Genomic DNA, 22,311 nt, shown 5'->3' on the forward strand with positions numbered 1-22,311 from the left:
TAGTTCAGCTCAGAAAGCACTTGTATTTTCTTTCTTTTTTTTTTTTTTACAGTTCTCCTATTCTTTTATTTATTTATTTATTTTTGTTAACATTGTTTTAAGGTTTTTTTTTGAATTCCAGTAGTTAGCATACAGTGTAGTATTAGTTTCAGGTATTAAAAAATAGTGATTCAACACTTCCACACATCACCCGCTGCTCATCACAAGTGCACTTCTTAATCCCCATCACCTATTTCACCCATCCCCCTCACCCCTCCCCTCTGGTAACCATCAGTTTGTTCTGTGTAGTTAAGACTCTGTTTCATGGTTTGCCTCTCTCTCTTCTTTCCCCTTTGCTGTTTGTTTGGTTTCTTAAATTCCACATATGAGTGAAATCACATGGTATTTGTCTCTTTCCACTTCTCCCTTCCTAGCCTTTTAATGTAAAGATGGGCTAGCCTTTAGTAGAAGGTTATATTCTTGTGTGCTACTTTTCTCACAATAAGAATTCTTTTTTAAAAATAATAAAATAGTATACTATACCACTTGGTATATATGATGCTAGAATACTTTCTTGAAAACAAAATATTCATAAAGTATCTTTCCAGATTTCCTGTAATGTAGAGGAAATCATGTTAAGTCTAAAGGACTGTCTGAACCCTAATTCTTTTTTTTAAATTTTTTAATGTTTATTTTTGAGAGAGAAGGAGAAACAGAGTGCAAGTGGAGGAAGGGCAGAGAGAGAGACACACACAGAATCCAAAGCAGGCTCCAGGCTCTGAGCTGTCAGCACAGAGCTGGACATGGGGCTTGAACTCAAGAACTGTGAGATCATGACCTGAGCCACCCATGCATCCCTGCACCCTAATTCTAACAGTTTGTATCTCAGTGACCTTAGTCAAGTAGTTTGTCTTTGATATTTTTAAGGTAAATTTTAACCATTAAAAAATTTTTATTGTTGATTTACACATAACATTATATTAGTTTCAGGTATATAACATAATGATTAGATATTTGTAGGTGACTTTGTTCTTAATATGTAAAATGAGAATATTAATTTCTTCTAAGTACAATTGTTTATAGTCTCATTACCTTCTTTCCAATATTTATTTATGTTTTTTTTTATTTTCCCTTTTTCTTTTTTATGTGTACCAGAAAATAAAAAGCCTGAGTTTTGATATAACTTGTTTAGAATCAAATTGTTACTGACTCTGAATGTTCTCCTTGTTCCTATGAGACTTGAGTCAGAGTGCTCATACAAATGAGTAGAGATTACAGTAACTTGAAATAGGGACTAGAACATCAACTGTCTCAGCCCAGACCCATTCCCTATATCTGTATTTTGTCTGGAGGCTAGGGGAGGCATTTATAAAGAGGAAGGATAACTTATCATTTATGAAAATCTGCTCTATCTTGGGAGTTACATAGGCAACACAAGTATCAGACTATTCTTCAACAGCTGCGCAAACTGAGATAGAAAAGTTGTGAGGTGTATCTTTTCCTGAAATAGATCTTTATTTAGGGATGAGTGAAGAAAAAGAATGGGAAGGAGAAGGGGAACTGTCCCTCATATGTCAGAAGAAAATCTTTTTCCATGAAATAAGTTTATTAAGAACATCTATTTAATGATCTCAGTAAGAATCAAAAGAATACTGTTTGCATTAAAATAGAATACCATACTATAAAGAAAGTAAGGCCACTATAAACTGAACACAAAATAAACTAAAAAAAGTCTTTAAAACTGAGAACATGGAAATAGAAATTAAACCATGCTGAAAGCAGTAAAAAGCATATTAATTATTACAGAAAATTGAAACAGTAAGACACAAAATAAACTTTTTTATTGCTCAGATTATTAGTAAATTAATAAAAAGACAAAAAATGAGAGAAAATAATGGCTATAGAGGATAGATTATGGTTAGCCCACCTTCAACTAATTATTAGTTTCTAAAGAAGAAAACAATAGGAAATAATTAAGGATATAATAGAATAATTTAGGAATACAAATTGGGAAAATTGAATTTCTCAACAAATTAAGAAAGTGAATTGGAAAGATCATGATTTCAAGATATTTTCTGTTAATATATTACAGTTTCTATGTCAAGAAGCAACTACGTTTAACTAGTAAGAAGAGATACATGAGAAGCTTCACTTCAAAGAAATTAAACTTATGTTATATTCAAATGTCTACTCTGAAACCATAACTTCCAGAAGACAATGAAACAAAATCCACAAATTGTTTTTTTCTGTTTACTTTATATTATTTTTTATTTAAGTCCAAGGTAGTTAACATATAGTATAATAATGGTTTCAGGAGTGGAATTTAGTGATTCATCACTTAATATAACACCTGGTGCTTACCCTAACAAGTGTCCTCTTTAATGCATGTCACCCATTTAGCCCATCCCCCCACCCAACACTCCTCCAGCAACCCTTAGTTTGTTCTCTGTATTTAAGAGTCTCTTATGGTTTGCCTCCATCTCTGTTTGTATCTTAATTTTCCTTCCCTTCCTCTGTGTTCATATGTTTTGTTTCTTAAATTCTACATATGAGTGAAATCATAAATATTTATCTGACTTATTTCACTTAGTGTAATGTATTGTAGTTCCATCCACGATACTGCAAATGGTAAGATTTCATTCTTTTTCGTCACCAAGTAATATTCCACTGTGTGTGTGTGTGTGTGTGTGTGTGTGTGTGTGTGTGTGTCTGGGTGTGTCTGGGTGTGTACACACACACACAGAGATACCACATCTTCTTTATCTATTTGTCAGTGGATGGACATTGGGCTCTTTCCATAATCTGGCTATTGTCAATAGTGGTGCTGTAAACAAATCAGCATTTTTGTATCCTTTGGGAAAATACCTACTAGTGCAATTGCTGGGTCGTAGGGTAGTTCTATTTTTAATTTTTTGAGGAAACTCCTTACTGTTTTCCAGAGTGGCTGTGCCAGTTTGCATTCCCACCAGCAGTGCAAAAGTGTTCCCCTTTCCCCGCATCCTCACCAACATCTGTTGTTTCCTGAGTTTTTAATTTTAGCCGTTCTGATAGGTTTGAGATGGTATCTCCTTGTGGTTTTGATTGTATTTCCCTGATGATGAGTGATGTTGAGCATCTTTTCATGTGTCCATTAACCATCTGGATGTCTTCTTTGGAGAAGTGTCTGTTTATGTCTTTTGCCCATTTCTTCACTGGATTATTTTGTTTTTGGGTGCTGAGATTGATAAGTTCTTTATAGATTTTGGATACTAACCCTTTATCTGATATGTCATTTGCAAATATCATCTCCCATTCTGTTGGTTGCCTTTTAGTTTTGTTGATTGTTTGCTTTGTAGTGCAGAAGCTTTTTATCTTGATGAGGTCCCAAAGGTTTGTGTTTACTTTTGTTTCCCTTGCCTCTGGAGACACATCAAGAAGTTGCTGCAACCTAGGTCAAAGAGTTTGCTTCCTGTTTTCTCCTCTAGGATTTTGATCATTTCCTGTCCCACATTCAGGTCTTTCATCCATTTTGAGTTTATTTTTGTGTATGGTGTAAGAAAGTGGTCAAGGTTCATTTTTCTGCATGTCGCTGTCCAGTTTTTCCAGCACCGTTTGCTGAAGAGACTGTCTTTATTCCATTGGATATTCTTTCCTGCTTTGTCGAAGATGAGATAGCCATATGTTTGTGGGTCCATTTCTGGGTTCTGTATTCTGTTCCATTGATCTATATATCTGTTTTTGTGCCAATACCATGCTGTCTTGATGATTACAGCTTTGTAATACAGCTTGAAGTCCCAAACTGTGATGCCTCCAGCTTTGGTTTTCTTTTTCAACATTACTTTGGCTATTTGGGGTCTTTTCTGGTTCCATACAAATTTTAGAACTGTTTGTTCTAGCTCTGTGAAGAATGCTGGTGTTATTTTGATAGGCATTGCATTGAATGTGTAGATTGCTTTGTGTAGTATCTACATTGTAGCAATATTTGTTCTTCCGATCCATGTGCATGGAATGTTTTTTCCATTTTGTTTGTGTCTTCTTCAATTTCTTTCATAAGCTTGCTATAGTTTTCAGCATACAGATCATTTACCTCTGTGGTTATGTTTATTCCTAGGTATTTTATGGTTTGGGGTCCTATTGTAAATGGGATCAATTCTTTGATCTCTCTTTCTGCTGTTTCATTATTGGTGTATAGAAATGTAACCAGTTTCTGTATGTTGATTTTATACCCTACTCCTTTGCTGAATTCATGTATCGGTTCTAGCATTTTTGGGGGGGAAGTCTTTCGGGTTTTCCCCATAAAGTATCATGTCATCTGAAGAGTGAAAGTTTGACTTCTTCCTTGCTAACTTGGATTCCTTTTTTTTTCTTTTTGTGGTCTGATTGAAAATCCATAAGAAAAGTAATGCCCCAAAATGTTTATACCTAAATTATCATTCATGTGTGAGAGCAACAAAAAGATACTTCCAGATCAGCAAGGTCACTAAAGTACCTTGTTGAAAAACTGATTTGAGTAAGTTTACTAAATAAATGAAGCAAAAGTTTCAAATTCTAGAATAGGAAACTTGTGGTAGCAAAGGGCTGGAGACGAGGAACAAAACCAAATGCTATGGTGTCTTAGTCCATTCACACTACTATAACAAAAATACCCTAGTCTGGGGGGCTTAAACAACACACCTTTCTCATATTTCTGCAGGCTGGGCAGTCCAAGATAAGGGCACCTGCAGATTCGGTGTCTAGTGAGAGCCTGTTTCCTGATTTATAGAGGGTCTTCACATTGATGGAAGGGGTCAGGGAGTCCTCTGGGATCTCTTATAAGGACATTAATCCAATTTAAGAGGGCTCTGCCCTTATGGACCTAGTCACCTCTCAAAAAGGCTCCACTCCCAAAAACCATCACAGTAGGGGTTAGGTTTCAACATAAGAATTTAGGGGGAAGCACAAACATTGAATCTGTCCAGAAAGTGAAGAATAAAAAAATATATGAGTGCTGTTTTTTAAATGAGGGTTGTTAAATAAATCAAATAGATAAATATCATTGGATAAATCAGAAAGATAATGCAAATATCATTGCATTTATATATTTCTTAAAGAGACAAGCTCAGCATCCCTAAATTAAATCACAAAGACTACCATTACTTTCCAGTGGCAGTTTTCCTCAGAAAACAAGGAATCCCTGTAACACAGTAATGAAATTCAAACTTTCACCTATCAATTAATAAACACAAATACACACACACAAATACAGACTAAAAATAGTCAAATGCTGGCAAAAATCTAATGAAATTGAATGGACGTACCTTACTGCTAAGCATGTGCACTCATTAAACCTTTTTAAGTTTTAGGCAATTTCAAGACTCAAAAACATTAATGCTAATATTTTTGTAGTATTTATAGTATGCTGTAGGTACTATTTCAAGTGCTAAATATAAGCTAATCATTTGGTCCTCATAACAACCTTGGAAAATACGTATTAATACCATCATGTCCATTTTACACATGAGGAAACTAAAGCATAAAGAGGTTAGTTGACTTTCCCAAAGTGACTCAGATGGAAAGGATTTAAGGTAGGATTTAACTCAAGCAGCCTGGCTCTAGAGTCTATATTCCTAAACTGTCTTGGGAATCTGGTCTAAAATAAATTATAAAATACAACAGAAAGTATTTAGAGTAGCATTATGTATAATAGTGAAAAACAGAAAATAATAGGGTGATGCTTCAGTAAATTATGGTGCAATTACAGGATGAAATATTTATTATTCATAGTTACTGTTTCAAATTGTATCTGATTATATAAGTTAGGAATAAGTGATATTTATAAATAGACATAAAATATGTTCCAAAGTTAAAAGTAAGATTCTAAATAATAATGTTAAGTAAAAACCAGATTAAAAATATTATAAACATAACAAATCATCACTGTTGAAACTTTGAAAAAAATATTCTATATGAATATTATTGTGTTTGCTTGGTAAGGTAACAGCTGATTTTTTTTAATTTCAAATATCTTCCCAATTTTATTCAATTAGTTTGCATTGCTTTTATAGTGGAAAATTATACAAGTATATATTCTATTATATTCATAATTCTGATAGTTTTAAATGGATAATTTTATGATACACCTGCTAGATTTCTTGATGTTCACTGTTTTTATCTTTGAAATAGGATTTTTTTAATGCTTAAAATTCAAAAGCAGTAGACTCTGAAGACCAAAAGACTTGTTAGAAAAAAGTTGGTTGGTTGGTTGCAGTGGTATATGGAGATGTCTGTTAATATGAAACGTGAGAAGGAGCAAAAGGAAATGACAACTTGGGTTTCCTTTAATTTGTCATTAAGTATAATGGAACTGATGACACAGTGCAGCCATAAAGGACAGAAAGGAAATGCAGATCATATGTGCACTATGTATCTATGTGATTGTTGTCTAATGATAAGCAGTAAGGTATTTCCCCTCTGTTGATCTGGTATTTCCCTCTCAGTTAGACCTTGGCCCTGATTACACATTCTCTGATAGGTTGCAGCCCATCTCATCTGTTTTTGCTCTGCACAGATGCTTGTTTTGTACACAGTAAATCAGTTATAAGGAATCTGGAGTTCTCTTGAGTTCCGTACCCTACTTTCTCCTCACTCCCACCTTTCACTACAGTCTTTGAATGTGGAGAGAGGAGCACTCCTGGGAAGCTATTTTAGACGCTGTGCTTCAGCAGACTTAAACTGTGCTTGTCATAGCCCTGCTGCTCTCGCTGATGAGCCTGGAACACTTGCCAACTTTGATAAACTCATGGAAATCTCAGACCAGGCAAGATCATTAAGTTACATTGTTTAAATCAGATTATACTGAGCTCAAATGCACCTTTTACATTGACCAACTGTGTGGTCTTGTGTATGGCACTTGCTTTGTAGTGGCATTTTATCCCCTATTGCTTTCATAAAAATAATGGGAAGAATAAACACAGTGAATGCCTACTTTATTATGTTAGTGTTAAGATTATCTTTTTGTTATACAGTACTTTACAGTTTATAGGAAGGAAATTCTCATGAATGCTCTCTTCTCTCTTTTCTCTTTTCCCTCTAAGCTATTTTTTTTCTTTACTAATTTAGGTTTGATTATGAATTAGGCTTATTTTGGCATGTTAACTAATTGTTTTATTTCATAAACATTCTGTGTAATTTTTTTCTGTCTTTGCATGTATGAGTTCTTCACTCCTAAACTCCATCTGGACTGAAAGTATTATGCCTTCTCTGATATCTAGTCTTGAAATGGCTAAAACTACGCGGAAGCAACAGATCCAAGGGAAGAGCTTGGAGGGGAAAATAAAGAGCTCATTTGAGATTTTTCCCCACTATCTATGTCATATCATTTTTGTAAGCATAGCTTTCTTCTGATTGTGTCAAACCTTGAGGATATAGGTACCAGGTAGCAGCATGCCCTATAATAAAATAAAAATGATATTAATATTTTAAATTTAGAGATTTCTTGAAAATAGTGGCACTCAAATGACACCATAAAAATAATTTTACATTGGTTTTCAAAAGGTCCCTAATGCTTTGAAAAGGCAGCTTTGGCAATTATAGCTAGACTCTTCTCTTAAAGCTGTGGTTTGGAGCCATTGCAAATGGAGGGGTTTTTGTTTTGTTTTGTTTTGTTTTGTTTTGTTTTGTTTTGTTGCATGGTTGACATTTTGGTTATAATGGTAGCATTTGGACATGCAAATTTTGAGCCATCTCATTAAAACATGAATTCTAACAGTTTTATAGATGAAAAGAATTAAGATATTTCTTTGTTGTCACAGTTAATGTGACGCTTCTGTCTTGGCCCCCTTCACTGTCATTTTTGTGGTCACCCTGAAGATACATGCTAACACTGTTACTGAAATAGGCATTGATTTCTTGAGTGTTCTATTAGATTATCTTCAGGTTTTGACATTTTGATGGTTAATTGCCTTATAAATTATTTTAACTGTAACTTCCACAGTCAGTGTTTTAAGGAGGAAAGAAGAAATCAGATAGAATATCATGGAGGTAAAAAAAATCTTTGTGTTTTCTGAAACAAAAAGAAAATATGTGTATACACTAAAGGGAATGTGGCCATACATAAAAAATTAAGATAATCTGTTTTTAATATGTTTTATTATGATCTGCATAGACAGTATGTACATCAGTATATTTAAATTTTTTTCAACGTTTATTTATTTTGGGGACAGAGAGAGACAGAGCATGAACGGGGGAGGGGCAGAGAGAGAGGGAGACACAGAATCGGAAACAGGCTCCAGGCTCTGAGCCATCAGCCCAGAGCCCGACGCGGGGCTCGAACTCACGGACCGCGAGATCGTGACCTGGCTGAAGTCGGACGCTTAACCGACTGCGCCACCCAGGCGCCCCTGTACATCAGTATATTTATATGGTTGTTCTTGCTAACATTACATTTGCTGATCCCATTATACATTATAAAATGCTTACGCAGACTGGGTGTGCAATCCTTGTTCTCAGAGAATATTTGTTTTTGTTGAGGAGTCAAGTGAAACAAGAGTAATGTAGTAGAAAGAGTATCAATTTGAGAGTTAAAGAGATTTGGTGTCCTGACTGACCTCATTCTGGCACTTACTAGCTGTGAAGAAACTAAGTTAGCCTTTCTCATTAAGTTGGGTTATAGGAGTAAGATCTAAATGCCATAATTCTTTGGTGATAATTCAGAAAATCAGTAGAAAACAGTATGGTCACATGAAGTGATAAATTGAAGGGCTATCTTCATCTGAGCCCATTCTTTTTGTGATCAAAGACACTATGGATGTTTTTGACACTATGAATTTTTTTTAACTACAGTTACAGTCACTGTAAATATCAAGATTTCTTCATCAAGGCAATGGGATCAGTCTGGAGGCAGAAATCAAACTATAACTTAAACAACAGAAGCTTAATCTACATAATTAGACACTGTAAAACATTCCCTAGAATGAAGGAGGGTGGTATATACAATGAAGGACAGCTGATAGGCAAACACCCTCCCACCAGGCTGAGGTGGATCAGAACTCATTAGAGCCAGAGGGTTGCCTAAGCCAGAGCTGGTCCACAGTTTCCAGGCAAGCAAGAGACAGCCTTCTAAGATATAGGCAACTGTTGCTGGTAGGAGACTCATAGAGTGGAGTGCTGCTGTGGGTATGAGGCTGAGAGGGCCCCAGGATGATGGTCACTGAGCCCAGGCTGAGACTTTGAGTTCACTGAGGGACTGCATGATCATGGAACCACTGGGTGTTGTCACACACATCCATCACTGATGGACCATGCAGCAGTAACAAGACCAAGCAAAAATGCAGCACAAGGGAACCTGAAAGAGAAGCCTCGTTCCCCTGGTCACATTTCTTTAGTGCCCTCTACTGATAAAAGCTTAACATAATGCTTGGTGTAAAGCAGAAATTCTTGACAAGTCCCAGCCATTATCACAGAGCAAGCACTGAAGGGTGAATTTGGAACTGAGAGCCAGTAAAGTCATAACTGGCACAGTACAATTAGTTCTTTCCTCCAAAAAAACCCACATATGGCAATTTTGAATTTCTCAGCTGTAAGTGAAGACATTACCCTCCAGGTCTCTGCTATTTTTCAATATTTGCCCATAAACTAACTCTCTCTCTCTCTCTCTCTCTCTCTCTGTATGTATATGTGTGTGTATGTATACCTATACCATATGTGTATGTGTGTGTGTGTGTATGTATATATATATACACACATACACACACACACACACACACACACACACACACACACACACACATACACACACACACACACACACACACACACACACACACACACACAGTGCCTGGATTTTCCAGCAGTTCATTTAATTATAATGAACTCCTTCAGTCTTGCTATTTGACTCTAAAGTAAAAGGGCATCCTCTTCCTAATAACCCACTTCTTAGTTGAGCCACTAGCATGTCCAGACCCTTGTTAATTTTGAGCCTGGAAATTTTCACCCTAATGAGTGTTCTCTCAACTATCTGGGGACCCACTGCAAGCTTGTCTGGCTCTATTTCTCACCCCTGAGAGAGCAGGCAAATATAATGGAGATTTTCCTAGATTAAATACTGGTTTCCAGCTGACTGTTTTCCTGTCAGAAACCAGAGAGTGGAGCGTCTTGTGTCAACTTTAATTCAGACCAGGATGCTTCAGAGATGCAGTTGGAAATAATTTGGAAGTGTCATGGGTCCACTTCTTGCTCATCAAAGCAGGTACACATTTGGCACTGATGTTCTCTCACTGTTTGGTACTGACCTCATCCTTCATAGCCTCATCATTCGTGAATGATGGTTGTTTTAAAGTGTTATTGCCTCTTTTCCATTATCAGGAACACAAGGACAACATGTTTAATGTAAGTGACGTTAAGGACAAAGCCAAATAGATTACCTGAAACACCAGGTTGTGAAATCCTTGAATGTAATAGTGGGCATTTGAATCATTAGCAGATACTCAGTGATTGTTGAATGAATGAATGGCTGTATGAAGAGTGGTGGTGGTTTCTTTTCATTCTGTTAGTTGTTTTGTTGTGTTTTTCTCCCCACCATCAGAATTTGAAACCTAAAGGAATTGCAGAGCTTTCTAGGCCTTGGTGGAACAAAGTTCATAAAACCTTTATTTATTTGCTCCTACAGTTGTATTCTGAAGCTATTTGAAACTCTTAATCTTCACTGTATATAGATATGATTTTTTATATTGGGTTAAATTGAAATTTCATTCTATTTGTTTTTTAGGGTTAAAAGATTGTTTCTCCTTCAATTCTGTTTACTCATATGAGCAAGAAATTCTTCCTGGGTTGGGGAATATTTACATAGAATAATGCTTTTGAATACCAATTTAAATTCTGTTTGTGGATTTTACTCTTTCAAAGTTACCTCTGATTCTTTACTCCTTGTATCTTATTAGGGAGCCATCATAATTAGAACTACAAAATTGTTAGCTCAACAGAGATATAGGAAGTATTAAGATACTAAGAATACTTCTGAATGAGGCTTATATCATTTAGAGTTCTCACTATTAATATTAGAATAAGTGTATAGTATTTTGTAAAAACAAAACCTCCCATTCACAAAATACAATGCAGATGTCATCCTAAATTGTCACAGGATTACATGATTTGTAATACTGAATTATACTAATAGACAAACCAAAGTAAAAACGTGTTCTGTCCTCCAGACTATTTTAATTGAAATATCAGTTATATTAATACTTTTACTGTGTATACACTATCAAAATAAAACTTTTGTTGGGGCACCTGGGTGGCTCAGTCAGTTAAGCATCTGACTTTTAATTTCAGCTCAGGCATGATCTCATGGTTCCTGAAATCGAGTCCCTCACTGGGCTCAGTGCTAACAGTGTGAAACCTGCTTGGGATTCTCTCTCTTCCTCTCTCTCTGCTCCTCCCCTGCTCGTGGTCTCTCTATGTCTCAAAATAAATAAAATAAAAAGTTCATAAAAAATAAAACTTTTGCTACTATTTTCCATTTTATTGATAATAAACCTGAATCATTTAAGCTATTCTTAAATTGTAGCTTTTACATCAATGTTGCTATTTTAAAATGTATACACATCTGTTTGTTGTTTCCTCATTTTATCTTTGTTTTATATTCTTGTCCCTTGTATATATGTATATACCTGAAAAGTTTCTAGAAATGTCCGTTTGTAAAATCTTTTTTGGGGGGTGGTAGAATCTCTTGTTCAGCTTATGAGCCTGAAGTTCTTTCTTAATTGAAATGAATTTCTGATTTTTTAACCTAAAGATAGTTCCATTCATTTCCTCCAATACATTCAGAATAACTGACTCCAGCACTTCACTTATCTAGAAAAACAAATAAAAATACTTAAAGTAGCTCAATCATGTCTGAGTATGTTCTGATGGTAACTAATATAGGAAAGACTTCTTTCCTTTCCCTTAGGTTTTCACTATTGTTTGTACTTAGAATACTTTTTGTGTTCCCTTTGTAAAACATAATCACTGAAACTTTACATAGTAATCTAAAAACTATTTGATAAATTCAGTGATAATGAAATAATATGTTGTTATTAGTTAATATGTTAATGTAAGGGTGCTGTTTTTTCAATCTCCACAGTGACTAAAATGTTGCTTTTACAACTATTTTAAAACCATTAATTTTATACTAAACCTGCTGTGTTCAGGTGTTTTTTCCATTTTGAACTTTTAGATTTGGGTGAACCAGATGTGTGTGTGTGTGTATGCAAATGTATGTAATATAAGATGTATATAGAATGGAATATGAAAACTTCCCATTTCACTCTGAGAACATGCTCTATTAATTCATAGTTGAAATTAATATGAACAGTTGGAGAGAAAAAATTCACAGTACCATTACTTCTAGCCCATGACCCTCTTTTGTTTTAAAAGGTTCTTAAGTCCTAGCTAGCCCTGTCACCTGCTATTTAGTCACTGTTTTTTGTTACCATCATGGGTAGCTCATAACAGAATCCACGAGGTCAGTTATAACATTCATTGCTATCTTAAGTTTCCCTTTAACTTTATTAAAGGCATATTATTTACTAGGTTTAATTTTAGGTTCAAATTTTCTTTCTGTTTTTAGAACTAAAGATAAATAGAATTAAAAAGTCTTTGGTATGAATATTGCAGAAATACCAGAAGAATCCCCTTAATACAGGTGGTTACCAAGTCATCTTCTAGCTAGGATAGAGTTGTTCTGCTGCTGCAAATATGGCTTTACATTTTCCCAGAGAGCTGTGTCTTTCACACTCTCAGATCTACTATTCCTTATCTAAATGGCATTCTAGATTGCAAGAATGTTTGCAGAATTGCCTTGTATTTCATTATAGTATATAGTTTAAACATACTATATAACATCCATTTCATACAGACATAGGATTAAGCAATATAAAAAGAAATTGATCAAAACAAGTTCCAACTTAGGGATTGAAATGAGAGATGTTAAGCATAACGATGAAGAATTCAAGTCCTTTTTCTTCCAAGGCAATGGACCTTGATCTGTTTATTTAGCCTTGCTTTCTCCTCTGCTATGCTGGCTATAATAATATCTACTTCAGGAAGTTGTTATAAGGATAAATGAGATAATGAATATGAAGTATAATTGACCCTTGAACAATGCACCAAACTGCTATGCAGTTAAAAAAAATCCATGTATAACTTTTGACTCCACAAAACCTTAACTACTTAATAGCCTACTGTTGACAAGAAGCCTTACCTATAAGACAGTTGATTAACACATACTTTGTATGTTTTATGTATTTATAGTATATTCTTATAATAAATTAAGCTAGAGAAAAGAACATGTCATTAAGGAAATCCTAAGGAAGAGAGAATACATTTACAGGACTGTACTATAAAAATTCTGTGTATAAGTGGGCCCACACGGTTCAAACCCATGTCATTCAAAGGTCATCTATTTAGCATTGTGCCAGATATGCTATAGGTGATCTGTAATATTGATGTTCACTTATAATAATAGAAGATGTATTTTTCTTGCTATCTTATAATTTTCTTTTTCTAGAAATTAGGTAACAGTAGATAATGCTGTGTTTTAAAATGTTAACAACATAATATCTCGTGATTTTACTGAATGAGCAAATTTGCTTTTTATAAGAATGTGTCAAATAACTTCCCTGTAACTTTGCCTAGTACTTTTAATGTGGTTTCCTGCAGTGGCTTGATGTATGATGCAGTAATGAGTGTAGAATTAGCATATAAAACCAGGCTTTATACCCCTTCTAATTGGCTTATTAAGTCAAGTGCCAAATACTATAATATAAAGGTTCTAGTACATTATCTCTAAAACAGGCAGCAAGGTTCTAGTGGAGTTTCTTTTCTAAGTCTTTTTATTATTTTTTTTCGAGATCTTTAATCTGTTAAATCCTGATGGCTTTTCTGGTAAAGTCATTGTTTTACTCATCTTTTGTATTCCAGCAGACCTTGCACATAGCAAGTATTTGGCAAACAAAATTACTCAAGAAGAGGAATCTGAGAAAATGATTTGCAACTTAATACGGTGGATTTAATTGGTATTTTCTTTTTTGTAAACATGTCTACAGTCTAGTATTTCTGCCTTTCCTTCTTCTACCCCACTTCTAAGTGCTTCCAGTACCTGAATTGGAGAGCTGCTATTGCTCATTACCAGTGTGTCGTATGAGGCCCTGAACGTTGTCATGTACACATGTTGAGCCATTTAAATATGTCCATTACTTTCCTATTTATTTATGCATTGGACTTTTAAAATAATTCAATTTGTAGAAACAACAAAGGTTTCTTTTTAGTATACTGATTTAGTACTGATTTAGATTATATCTTCTTTAGATTATCATGCAATCCAAGTATCCTATTTAGAAATGCTTAAGGATTAACAATATTTATCACCCTCTTGAGATAAAGAGAAAATAAGAATGAAAATGTGGCCATACATGGGAGGAAAGGAATAGCTAAAAGATTTAAATCTGCCCAAAAGTGTTTTCTTTCCTGTAAACATCAACAATTTGAAATGCAGCCAGTTTTTGTATGTTGAGTACTGCCATTCTGTCCTTTCCCCCATGGCTGCTGATGAATATTTTCAAGAGGAATTAAAACGCTCACACACACACACAACTAGGGTACCAAGATGTGCTACAAACATGTGAGATCTAGTACAAAATGAAAATGTCAAGTCCCTTGTTCAAGAACAATGGAGAATTCCAAGACCTCAACAGCAGAGCATAATGCTAAGTACAGCCCCCTATTCAATTGCACAGGTCAAATACATCAGGCCCTGTAGAATTCCCAATTTCTAAGAAGTGGTATTCCTCTTGGCACTATGCTTAGCAGCTTTTCGGGGTAAATACCTTCATTGTATCTGAGCATTGAGATTTGAACATCAGAAATAGTAAAGAGATGTGAACTCTCCCATTATGGCCATGCAGTGTGATCACTGGTCATTGTAAAATGGTCAACACGGCCATGTAATGAAAAATAATGAGATTATTCATCTCATGAGTAGATTAAGCCCTCTGAGGGTAGAGAAAGCAACAGGGGAAAAATAAACATTTATATAGTGTCTTGTTTGGATTGGAGCCATATTACGCTCTTTCTTTATACCTTAACCTGATTTGTCATATAGAGCAATTTTTATCACCCCATTTTCTACATGAGGAAATTGAGCCTCAAGGATATAAAATAACTTGCTCACAGTTACACAGCAAGTAACTGGCACTGTGATGATCGCCCACATCTATCTTTATATCAAGCCCATGTTCTTTCCATGGTTATTGGTATCTTACCAGCTAATGTCTCACTTTGGAGGCTGATAGCTGCAATAAAAGTGCAGCCTTGAGAAGTAGATGCAAAAAGGAGTGAAATTACAAGGGAAATTTAGTTTGGCAGTTTGTTTGGTATGAGGAAGCTGAACCCAGTGCAGAATGAGAGGCCACGGGCCATGTACAAAGAGTGTAGCAACTAAGAAGAGAGTCATTATTATCTTGACCAGACAGAGAGAACTGTCTCCCTTACAATTGAGTAATGTAGTGGTCACAGAACAAATGTAACATGTTGGAAATGGACAGAAAATGACACCTTGACTGCTGAAAAATAATAGCTCTTCCTACAATAAAGGTAAATAATAATAAGAAGAAGAAACCAAATGATGGACACCTGGTTCCAGTAAGCACAGTGAGAGTCTGAAGTTTCTAAGGGCTAGCATATTTGAGGAAAGTTTACTCCAAGCGTCATTCACTTATGTTCCACTCTTCATGATTTTACCATGTCTCACTCTAACATATTTATATCTGTTCTATAGCAGCATGAATAGATTTATCCTAACCTAAAGTATTAGCTCTCTGTCCTCAGTCAAGCCACTCTACTAAGTGCTAAAGCTCCTTTGTTCCTCAGTTTATTCAGCTCGTATTTACTGAGTACCTTATATGTTGTAAGATCTCTCTACCTGGTGTGGAGGTGTGGGGAAGGGGGAAGAAGAGAAGTCAGAGATGAGTAGGACATGGCTTCTGCCTCAAGGGATTCAGAATGAAGCAATTTTAGAATTTATGCAATTTTAGACTTCATAGAATGCTGAGAAACCAGTATTGAAGAAGTGGCAAACTTTACCTGAAGGACATAGGAAATTTATAGAAAGGTAACCTTGAACAGTAAAGTATATACAAATAAGTAGGAGAAGTTCACTGAGCAGACTTGGAACATTCATCTTTTTGGTCGTTTACTGGATTGTTTTTAAACTTTTCTGATCATATCATTGGTGGTTTTGAAATTATTGAGTTTAGTTACATCCAGAGGTTGTTATCAAGAAGTTGTGTGGTTATTAAGATTATTTAGGAATAATGATTTGATTTTAGGTCTGATGAATCAAACAAGAGAAACAAAACCATAACTTTCTTGTATTTTGATCTTTAGTTCTTGTATCCATAATTTAGAATATAGGTGTGTTGTTTATGTATTATGTTTTTTTCACCTGAATACCTATTTTATGCAGATTTTATAGAAAAAAAAGTCACCTGCTTATGTTTCTTTAATTTTTTCTTGTAAGAAAGTTATAACAAAAAGTGATTCACGTGTTACATACAACATGTGTTCATCCTAATTTTTTTTTTCAGTGTAAAACTCTTTCTGGAGTCTGTGACCACATCATATCCCTGTCATCAGATCCTCTGGTTTCACAGTCTGCCCACCTAGAAGTGATTCAGCTAGCAAACATCAAACCAAGTGAAGGGCTGGTAAGAGCTACCATGTTTATCAAAGCCACCATCCATCATTGGATGGCTAATGATGTGGGCAAAGTAGCCTCCAAATATGGGAATCCATAAATTCTAACAAACTTAGAATATTTTGGTATTTTTTTTTCCAGAGGTAAATTAAAGTAGTGGGAGTTTGTTGTGAAAAGAAGTTTTATGAAGATAAGTGAAAATGAAAAGGAATTTAAAATGGCGATTTCTAAATTATCCTGTGATAAATTAGCTTGTATTACATTCTTTCACCCCCCCTACCAAAGTTCCTTAGGTTTAAAGGAAGTTTAACAGTTTTATACTAAGAACTACATTGTTACCTGCCCATGCCAGTAGGTGTTTTGTTTGTTTTGCTTTGTTTTGTACTGGTTTTAATAGGACTCTTTTCTCTTAGGTTGTATAAGCTAAACAAACCCAATATTGTTTATAACTCACATCCATTCTTTCTTAAAAGAGTGAGTAAGCAGGTGGATTTTGCCAAAACTAGGCTGACATCTAGAGATATATTTTTTTATTATGTAATAATAATCATCTTCTATATTTTATTCACTTGATTAAAAATTATATTGGTTCTAAATTTAACCCAGAGGTTAAATTTCTTTAATGGGCCTCTAGAAATAAAGCATATAAAATTAATATTAATCAGAGAGACAAAAAACAGGAAACTGGAGAACATCTTACCCCCTACACAATTGTAAATTATTAGTTTGGTGCTCCAGTGTTTCTCCTTTCTCCTTGCAGATGAATTTTCATAGGATATAATTATTGATATTTAGAAAATAGAAGTCTTGGAAATAATATAATTCAAGTAATATATTCTTAAAGATCTATAAGCAAGTTTAACTTTTTATGTGGCTTTTATTCAATGCATAATAGTGATTTTTCACTGTGAAGCCATCTATATTATGAGTGACTTTTCTCCTGATATTTGGCAAATTACTTTTTGATAACTATAGTTTCTCCTGCTTTTGTACCTTTTATCAGTGTTTTCCTAGGAAGATGGAAATCAGTATATCAGAAAGCCAGCAAGTATACCATCATCATAGCCTATAAGTATAGTATCTAAATTTAATTAGTTTTAAGAGTTTATTTTTAATATTTATAAATTTATTTGAAGTAATACTTATGATTTTAAATTCTTACCGTTCCCTTTGGCTATCTTTACACAGTCCAGTTTCATTTAAAGCATCTTTCAACCTGTAGTATTGAAGATTTTCCTTTTTATGTTTCCCTTTTTAGTAGTTATATTTCTTTAAGTTTATTTATTTTGAAAGGGGGGGGGGAAGGGGCAGCGAGAAAGAATTCCAAGCAGGCTCTGCACTGTCAGCACAGGGCCCGATGTAAGGCTCAAACTCACAAGCTATGAGATCACCACCTGAGCCAAAACCAAGAGTTGGACGCTAAACCAACTGAGCCACCCAGGCACCCCATTTTTCAGTAGTTATAAAGAAAGGAAGCTCTCTCAGCATGATTTGTGGAGTGGGAGATTAGGAATTAGTATATATTCTTTTAGATTAGGAGTCAGGACACCTAGTTACAAATCACTTACATAAAGTACAGCCGTGAGTGTGATCTTGAGGAGGTGGAGGAGTAAAATTAACCTCCTTGGCCTTGCTATTTTCATGCATAGAATGTTGGAGGAAGAAAGGGAGGGTGGACTAGATCATCTTTAAAGCTTCCTCTAACTCTATGAGCCTGTGGTTCTAAGGACAGTATTTGGAGAAAAGAGCCTGATTTTTTCCCCCACCAATTTCCCCTGAAATCATTGGGGAAAGTAACCTTGTGAAGTGAGTCAACACAGTGCTAATTAATGGACATTATGAAATCTTGATTTTTTAAAAATTTTTTAACGTTTATTTTTTTCCAAGAGAGAGAGGGAGCAAGTGAGCGAACAGGTGAGGATCAGAGAGAGAAGGAGACACAGAATCTGAAGCAGGCTCCAGGCTCTGAGCCATCCACACAGAGCCTGATGTGAGGTCGAATTCACTAACCATGAGATCATGACCTGAGCTGAAGTCAGACGCTTAACTGACTGAGCCACCCAGGTGCCCCAAAATCTTGATTCGTTTTAATGGAAGGTATAGCCCTGGACAGGTCTTTTATTTTTTAAATTTGAAAGAGGTAGATATGGGGCTGCTCTTTGGAACAGTCATAAACTTAAAATGCTAACAACCAGATTCAGTTAGTCTGAGAAAGACTGGAAGAGAAAAAAAAGACAAGTGTTTACCATTTGCCAAGTATTTTCTCACAACTCTGTAGAGTAGGTACTTTCTTATTTTCCAAATGAGAAAATGGAATCACAGATCTTCACCAATTTGCCCTATATCACATAGATAATAGAGCCAGGGTTTAAGTCCAGGTAAATCTCAATGAAGTACACGTTAGCAAAGCTTGTTCCATTATCCCACATTTAAAGCTGAAATTGCTTAACGGAAGTGTGAGAGAATTAGGAGGGTGACTTTATTTTTTTAAGTTTATTTATTTATTTATTTATTTTGAAAGCCAGATGGCAGGGCAAGGGGAGCGCCAGTAGGGGAGGGACAGAGAGAGGGAGAGGGACACACAAACCCTAAGATCATGACCTGAGCCAGAGTCAAGAGTCAGAGAAAGACGCTTAACCAACTGAGCCACCCAGGTGCCCCTCAGAGGGTGATTTTAAAACTAGAACCACCTAGGGAAATCATTATTAAAGGACAATTGGCAGCACTTCATTGGGAAAATATTTCCAAAGGAGGAAAAGAAAAACCCAAAATGTTGAATATTAGTAAAAAGTTAAGTAAAAACTATTTCTTGTGATTCATATTAAAGAGATGCCTAAATATAAATTTTATATGATTCATTCAAGGTATCATTTTAAAAATCATTCACTGGGGCGCCTGGGTGGCTCAGTAGATTGAGCATCTGACTTTGGCTCAGGTCATGATCTCATGGTTCATGGGTTTGAGCCACGTGTCGGGTTCTGTGCTGACAGCTCAGAGCCTAGAGCCCGGCCCGCTAAAGATTCTGTCTCCCTCTCTCTCTTTGCCCATCCCCTGCTCGTACTCTCTCTCTCTCTCTCAAAACTAAATAAACATTAAAAATATTTTTTTTAATTTTTAAAAAAATCATTCACCACATAAACAAGTTTAGTCAGTCACATTTGAAATAAATAGATTTAAGAATTTTGGTAACATTTAGCATGTGCTTAGCCATAAGAAATGTCTAAATGGTACTTGAAGGAGAGAAATAGAAAGAGGTGAGAGTATACCAAGATTTAAAGAAGTTTAATTAGCTTACAACATCTGCAGAAGGTCTTCTGCCAGTTTCAAAACAACATCTTTCATAGGCAAAGGGTAACTGGTTGGTTCTTCCACTGATGAACTAGATAAATTGTTCATCAACTTTATACCTAATCAGTCAAATCCCCTAGGATTTCTTAGTTTTGAGAGTCATAAGCATTATAAGGAATGATGGGAAACATACTTAGTTATGATTAAAACATGAAACTAGCTTCTAAAATGTTTTTAAACAACGATTAGCAGAAAATTAAAGGAGGCAAAATGAGAACTATTGCAACATATCAAGACTAGATCAGAACCAAGAGATGAGTTGAACAGAGAAGAAAGGGCTTGGGGGAGACATCCTTGGGGAAACCTCTTGGCCTCAGAGTGTCCTTTTGCTATTAGACACTTGGATTATCCTCAAATATGCCCTACTCCATTGACTTGACTGTGAGGTTGCTCTGGCTCCCATTGGTTGACATTTGGAGACCAAGTGAAGCAAATGTCACTTTGGCAAGCTAAGCAAGAGAGAGGGAACTGTTCAAGTCAGCTCTGGAATTAATTAATTGGTTTTAAAAAAAGAAAAAAAGAGTAAGGAAGAATGAAGGTTTTGATGAAATGGAAGACCAGATTTGTCTCTGTTCCAGAAATAGAGCCATTTGAATTACATGTCCTCCTACTGTTTGACCCTTTCTGAAAGGTGAACAAATGATCAGATGTATTTCTGTGGACTCTTCATTATTTGGAAGATGATTAACTTGAAACTCATCCAAGCAACTTGCTTCTTTTACTTTCTTTGGGCACCTGACTTTTTTGGCCATTTTTCTCATTAATACTACCAAAGGGAGATAAAAACTATGAAGTCAGTTTTTATTATTAAAAGTCGTTACAACAGATGGCGTATTAGGTTTGAAATGAAAATATTGCATAACACAATATCTTCATTCTTTGTGGCAGTTTTAAAATGTGCTTTATTTGTATCCTATTGCTTCCATGAAGTTGCTAGAATTAAACTCTGTATACATAACTAGATCCTTCTGTATTTAAGCATTTTAAAAATATTTTGGGGGGCACCTGGGTAGCTCAGTTAGTTAAGCTTCCAGCTTCGGCTCAGGTCATGATCTCATGGTTCATGAGTTCAAACCCCTCACTTGGCTCTCTGCTGTCAACACAGAACCTGCTTCAGATCCTATGTCCCCCTCTCTCTCTGCCCTTCCCCTGATTGTGTGCATTCTCTTTCTCTCAAAAATAAGGAAACATTGAAAAAATCATTAAAAATGAAAAATATGTATTTTTATCCTTCTGACCAAATTAACTTTAATATAAATCGTGTAACAGTTATATATAATTAATGGTGAGATTTTCTTCCTATAAATAACAGATACCTGCTTTAGCTTATAATTGCCAGTCTTGAAGTTCCTAGTTTGTGTAATAATTGCTCAAAATTTTGTTTCCAGAGGCACAACTAGAGTATGTCCATGAATTTTTATTATCTGCATGACTGTACTGCCTTTTCTAAACATTTATCTTAGAATATTAGACTTTCTCTATGCCCTAACCATTAATGAAACTATTTAGAGCTCTTGTCAGACACCTTAATTTGTAATCAGTAATGAACAATATTGAAAGAAGTGTAGAGATAAATATAGTCAACTTCTGCTTACCATTTGCAGAAGAAAAGATGAATAAAATAAGTTTGTAAAATGCCCGTTAGTCTTTATAACCACATTGCACATTGTGCAGGTGGGCTAAAGAGGTCTTCAGAATATGTGTTAAACAGTCAATGGTTTAATTGAATATCTACAATTGCCAAATATTATGTTATAATAAAAGTGAAGGTGCACAACTCTTCTGTTAATAAATCGGTAAGTCAGGAGTCTACTGGTTGAGAATGTCGTCTGGAGTCAGACTGCCTAGGCTTGAAACCTGGCTTCACCACCTTGGACAGACTCCCTAGCTTCTCTGTACCTCAGTTTCCTTATCTCTAAAACAGAAATAATGATAGTTTATACCACATAGGCTATTGTGAAATTAATAGAAAACAATTAAAACAGTCCCTGACACATGCTAACAAGTAGGTATTTGTGATGATTGTGATAGAGAATGATAAGTGATGACTGTTGTATGTCCAAGTAATATATATTATTTCTTTCACTGTCTTTTCCCACTTTATTCTATCACAATACTTCTATGTAAAAAACCTAAAACAAAATTTAGTGTTTATCTCTTACAAATATACTTCAGATCCTTTATTAATCTGATGTAATTTTGTTAATGCCTAAAGAAAAATGATGGCAAGGATCTTGTCCTCTGTTAACTTCTATAATAACACCATTAGATTTACCTTCCCATAAATAATGAGA

At 35.2% G+C, this 22,311-nt stretch overlaps 1 protein-coding gene across 6 annotated transcripts in view; it reads left to right on the forward strand.

The window, feature by feature from the left end:
- The window catches only part of CNKSR2 (connector enhancer of kinase suppressor of Ras 2), a 298,383-nt gene that overhangs the window by 132,245 nt on the left and 143,827 nt on the right, over positions 1 to 22,311 (forward strand). For all 6 annotated transcript variants that reach the window (XM_045472191.1, XM_045472189.1, XM_045472190.1 and 3 more), the window contains one exon: positions 16,560 to 16,679. In XM_045472191.1, coding sequence (XP_045328147.1) covers positions 16,560 to 16,679 — 120 coding nt within the window. The remainder of the gene's footprint in view (positions 1 to 16,559; positions 16,680 to 22,311) is intronic.

The sequence above is a fragment of the Leopardus geoffroyi genome, chromosome X, assembly GCF_018350155.1.
Source record: "Leopardus geoffroyi isolate Oge1 chromosome X, O.geoffroyi_Oge1_pat1.0, whole genome shotgun sequence".
In the NCBI taxonomy this organism is placed as follows: domain Eukaryota; kingdom Metazoa; phylum Chordata; class Mammalia; order Carnivora; family Felidae; genus Leopardus; species Leopardus geoffroyi.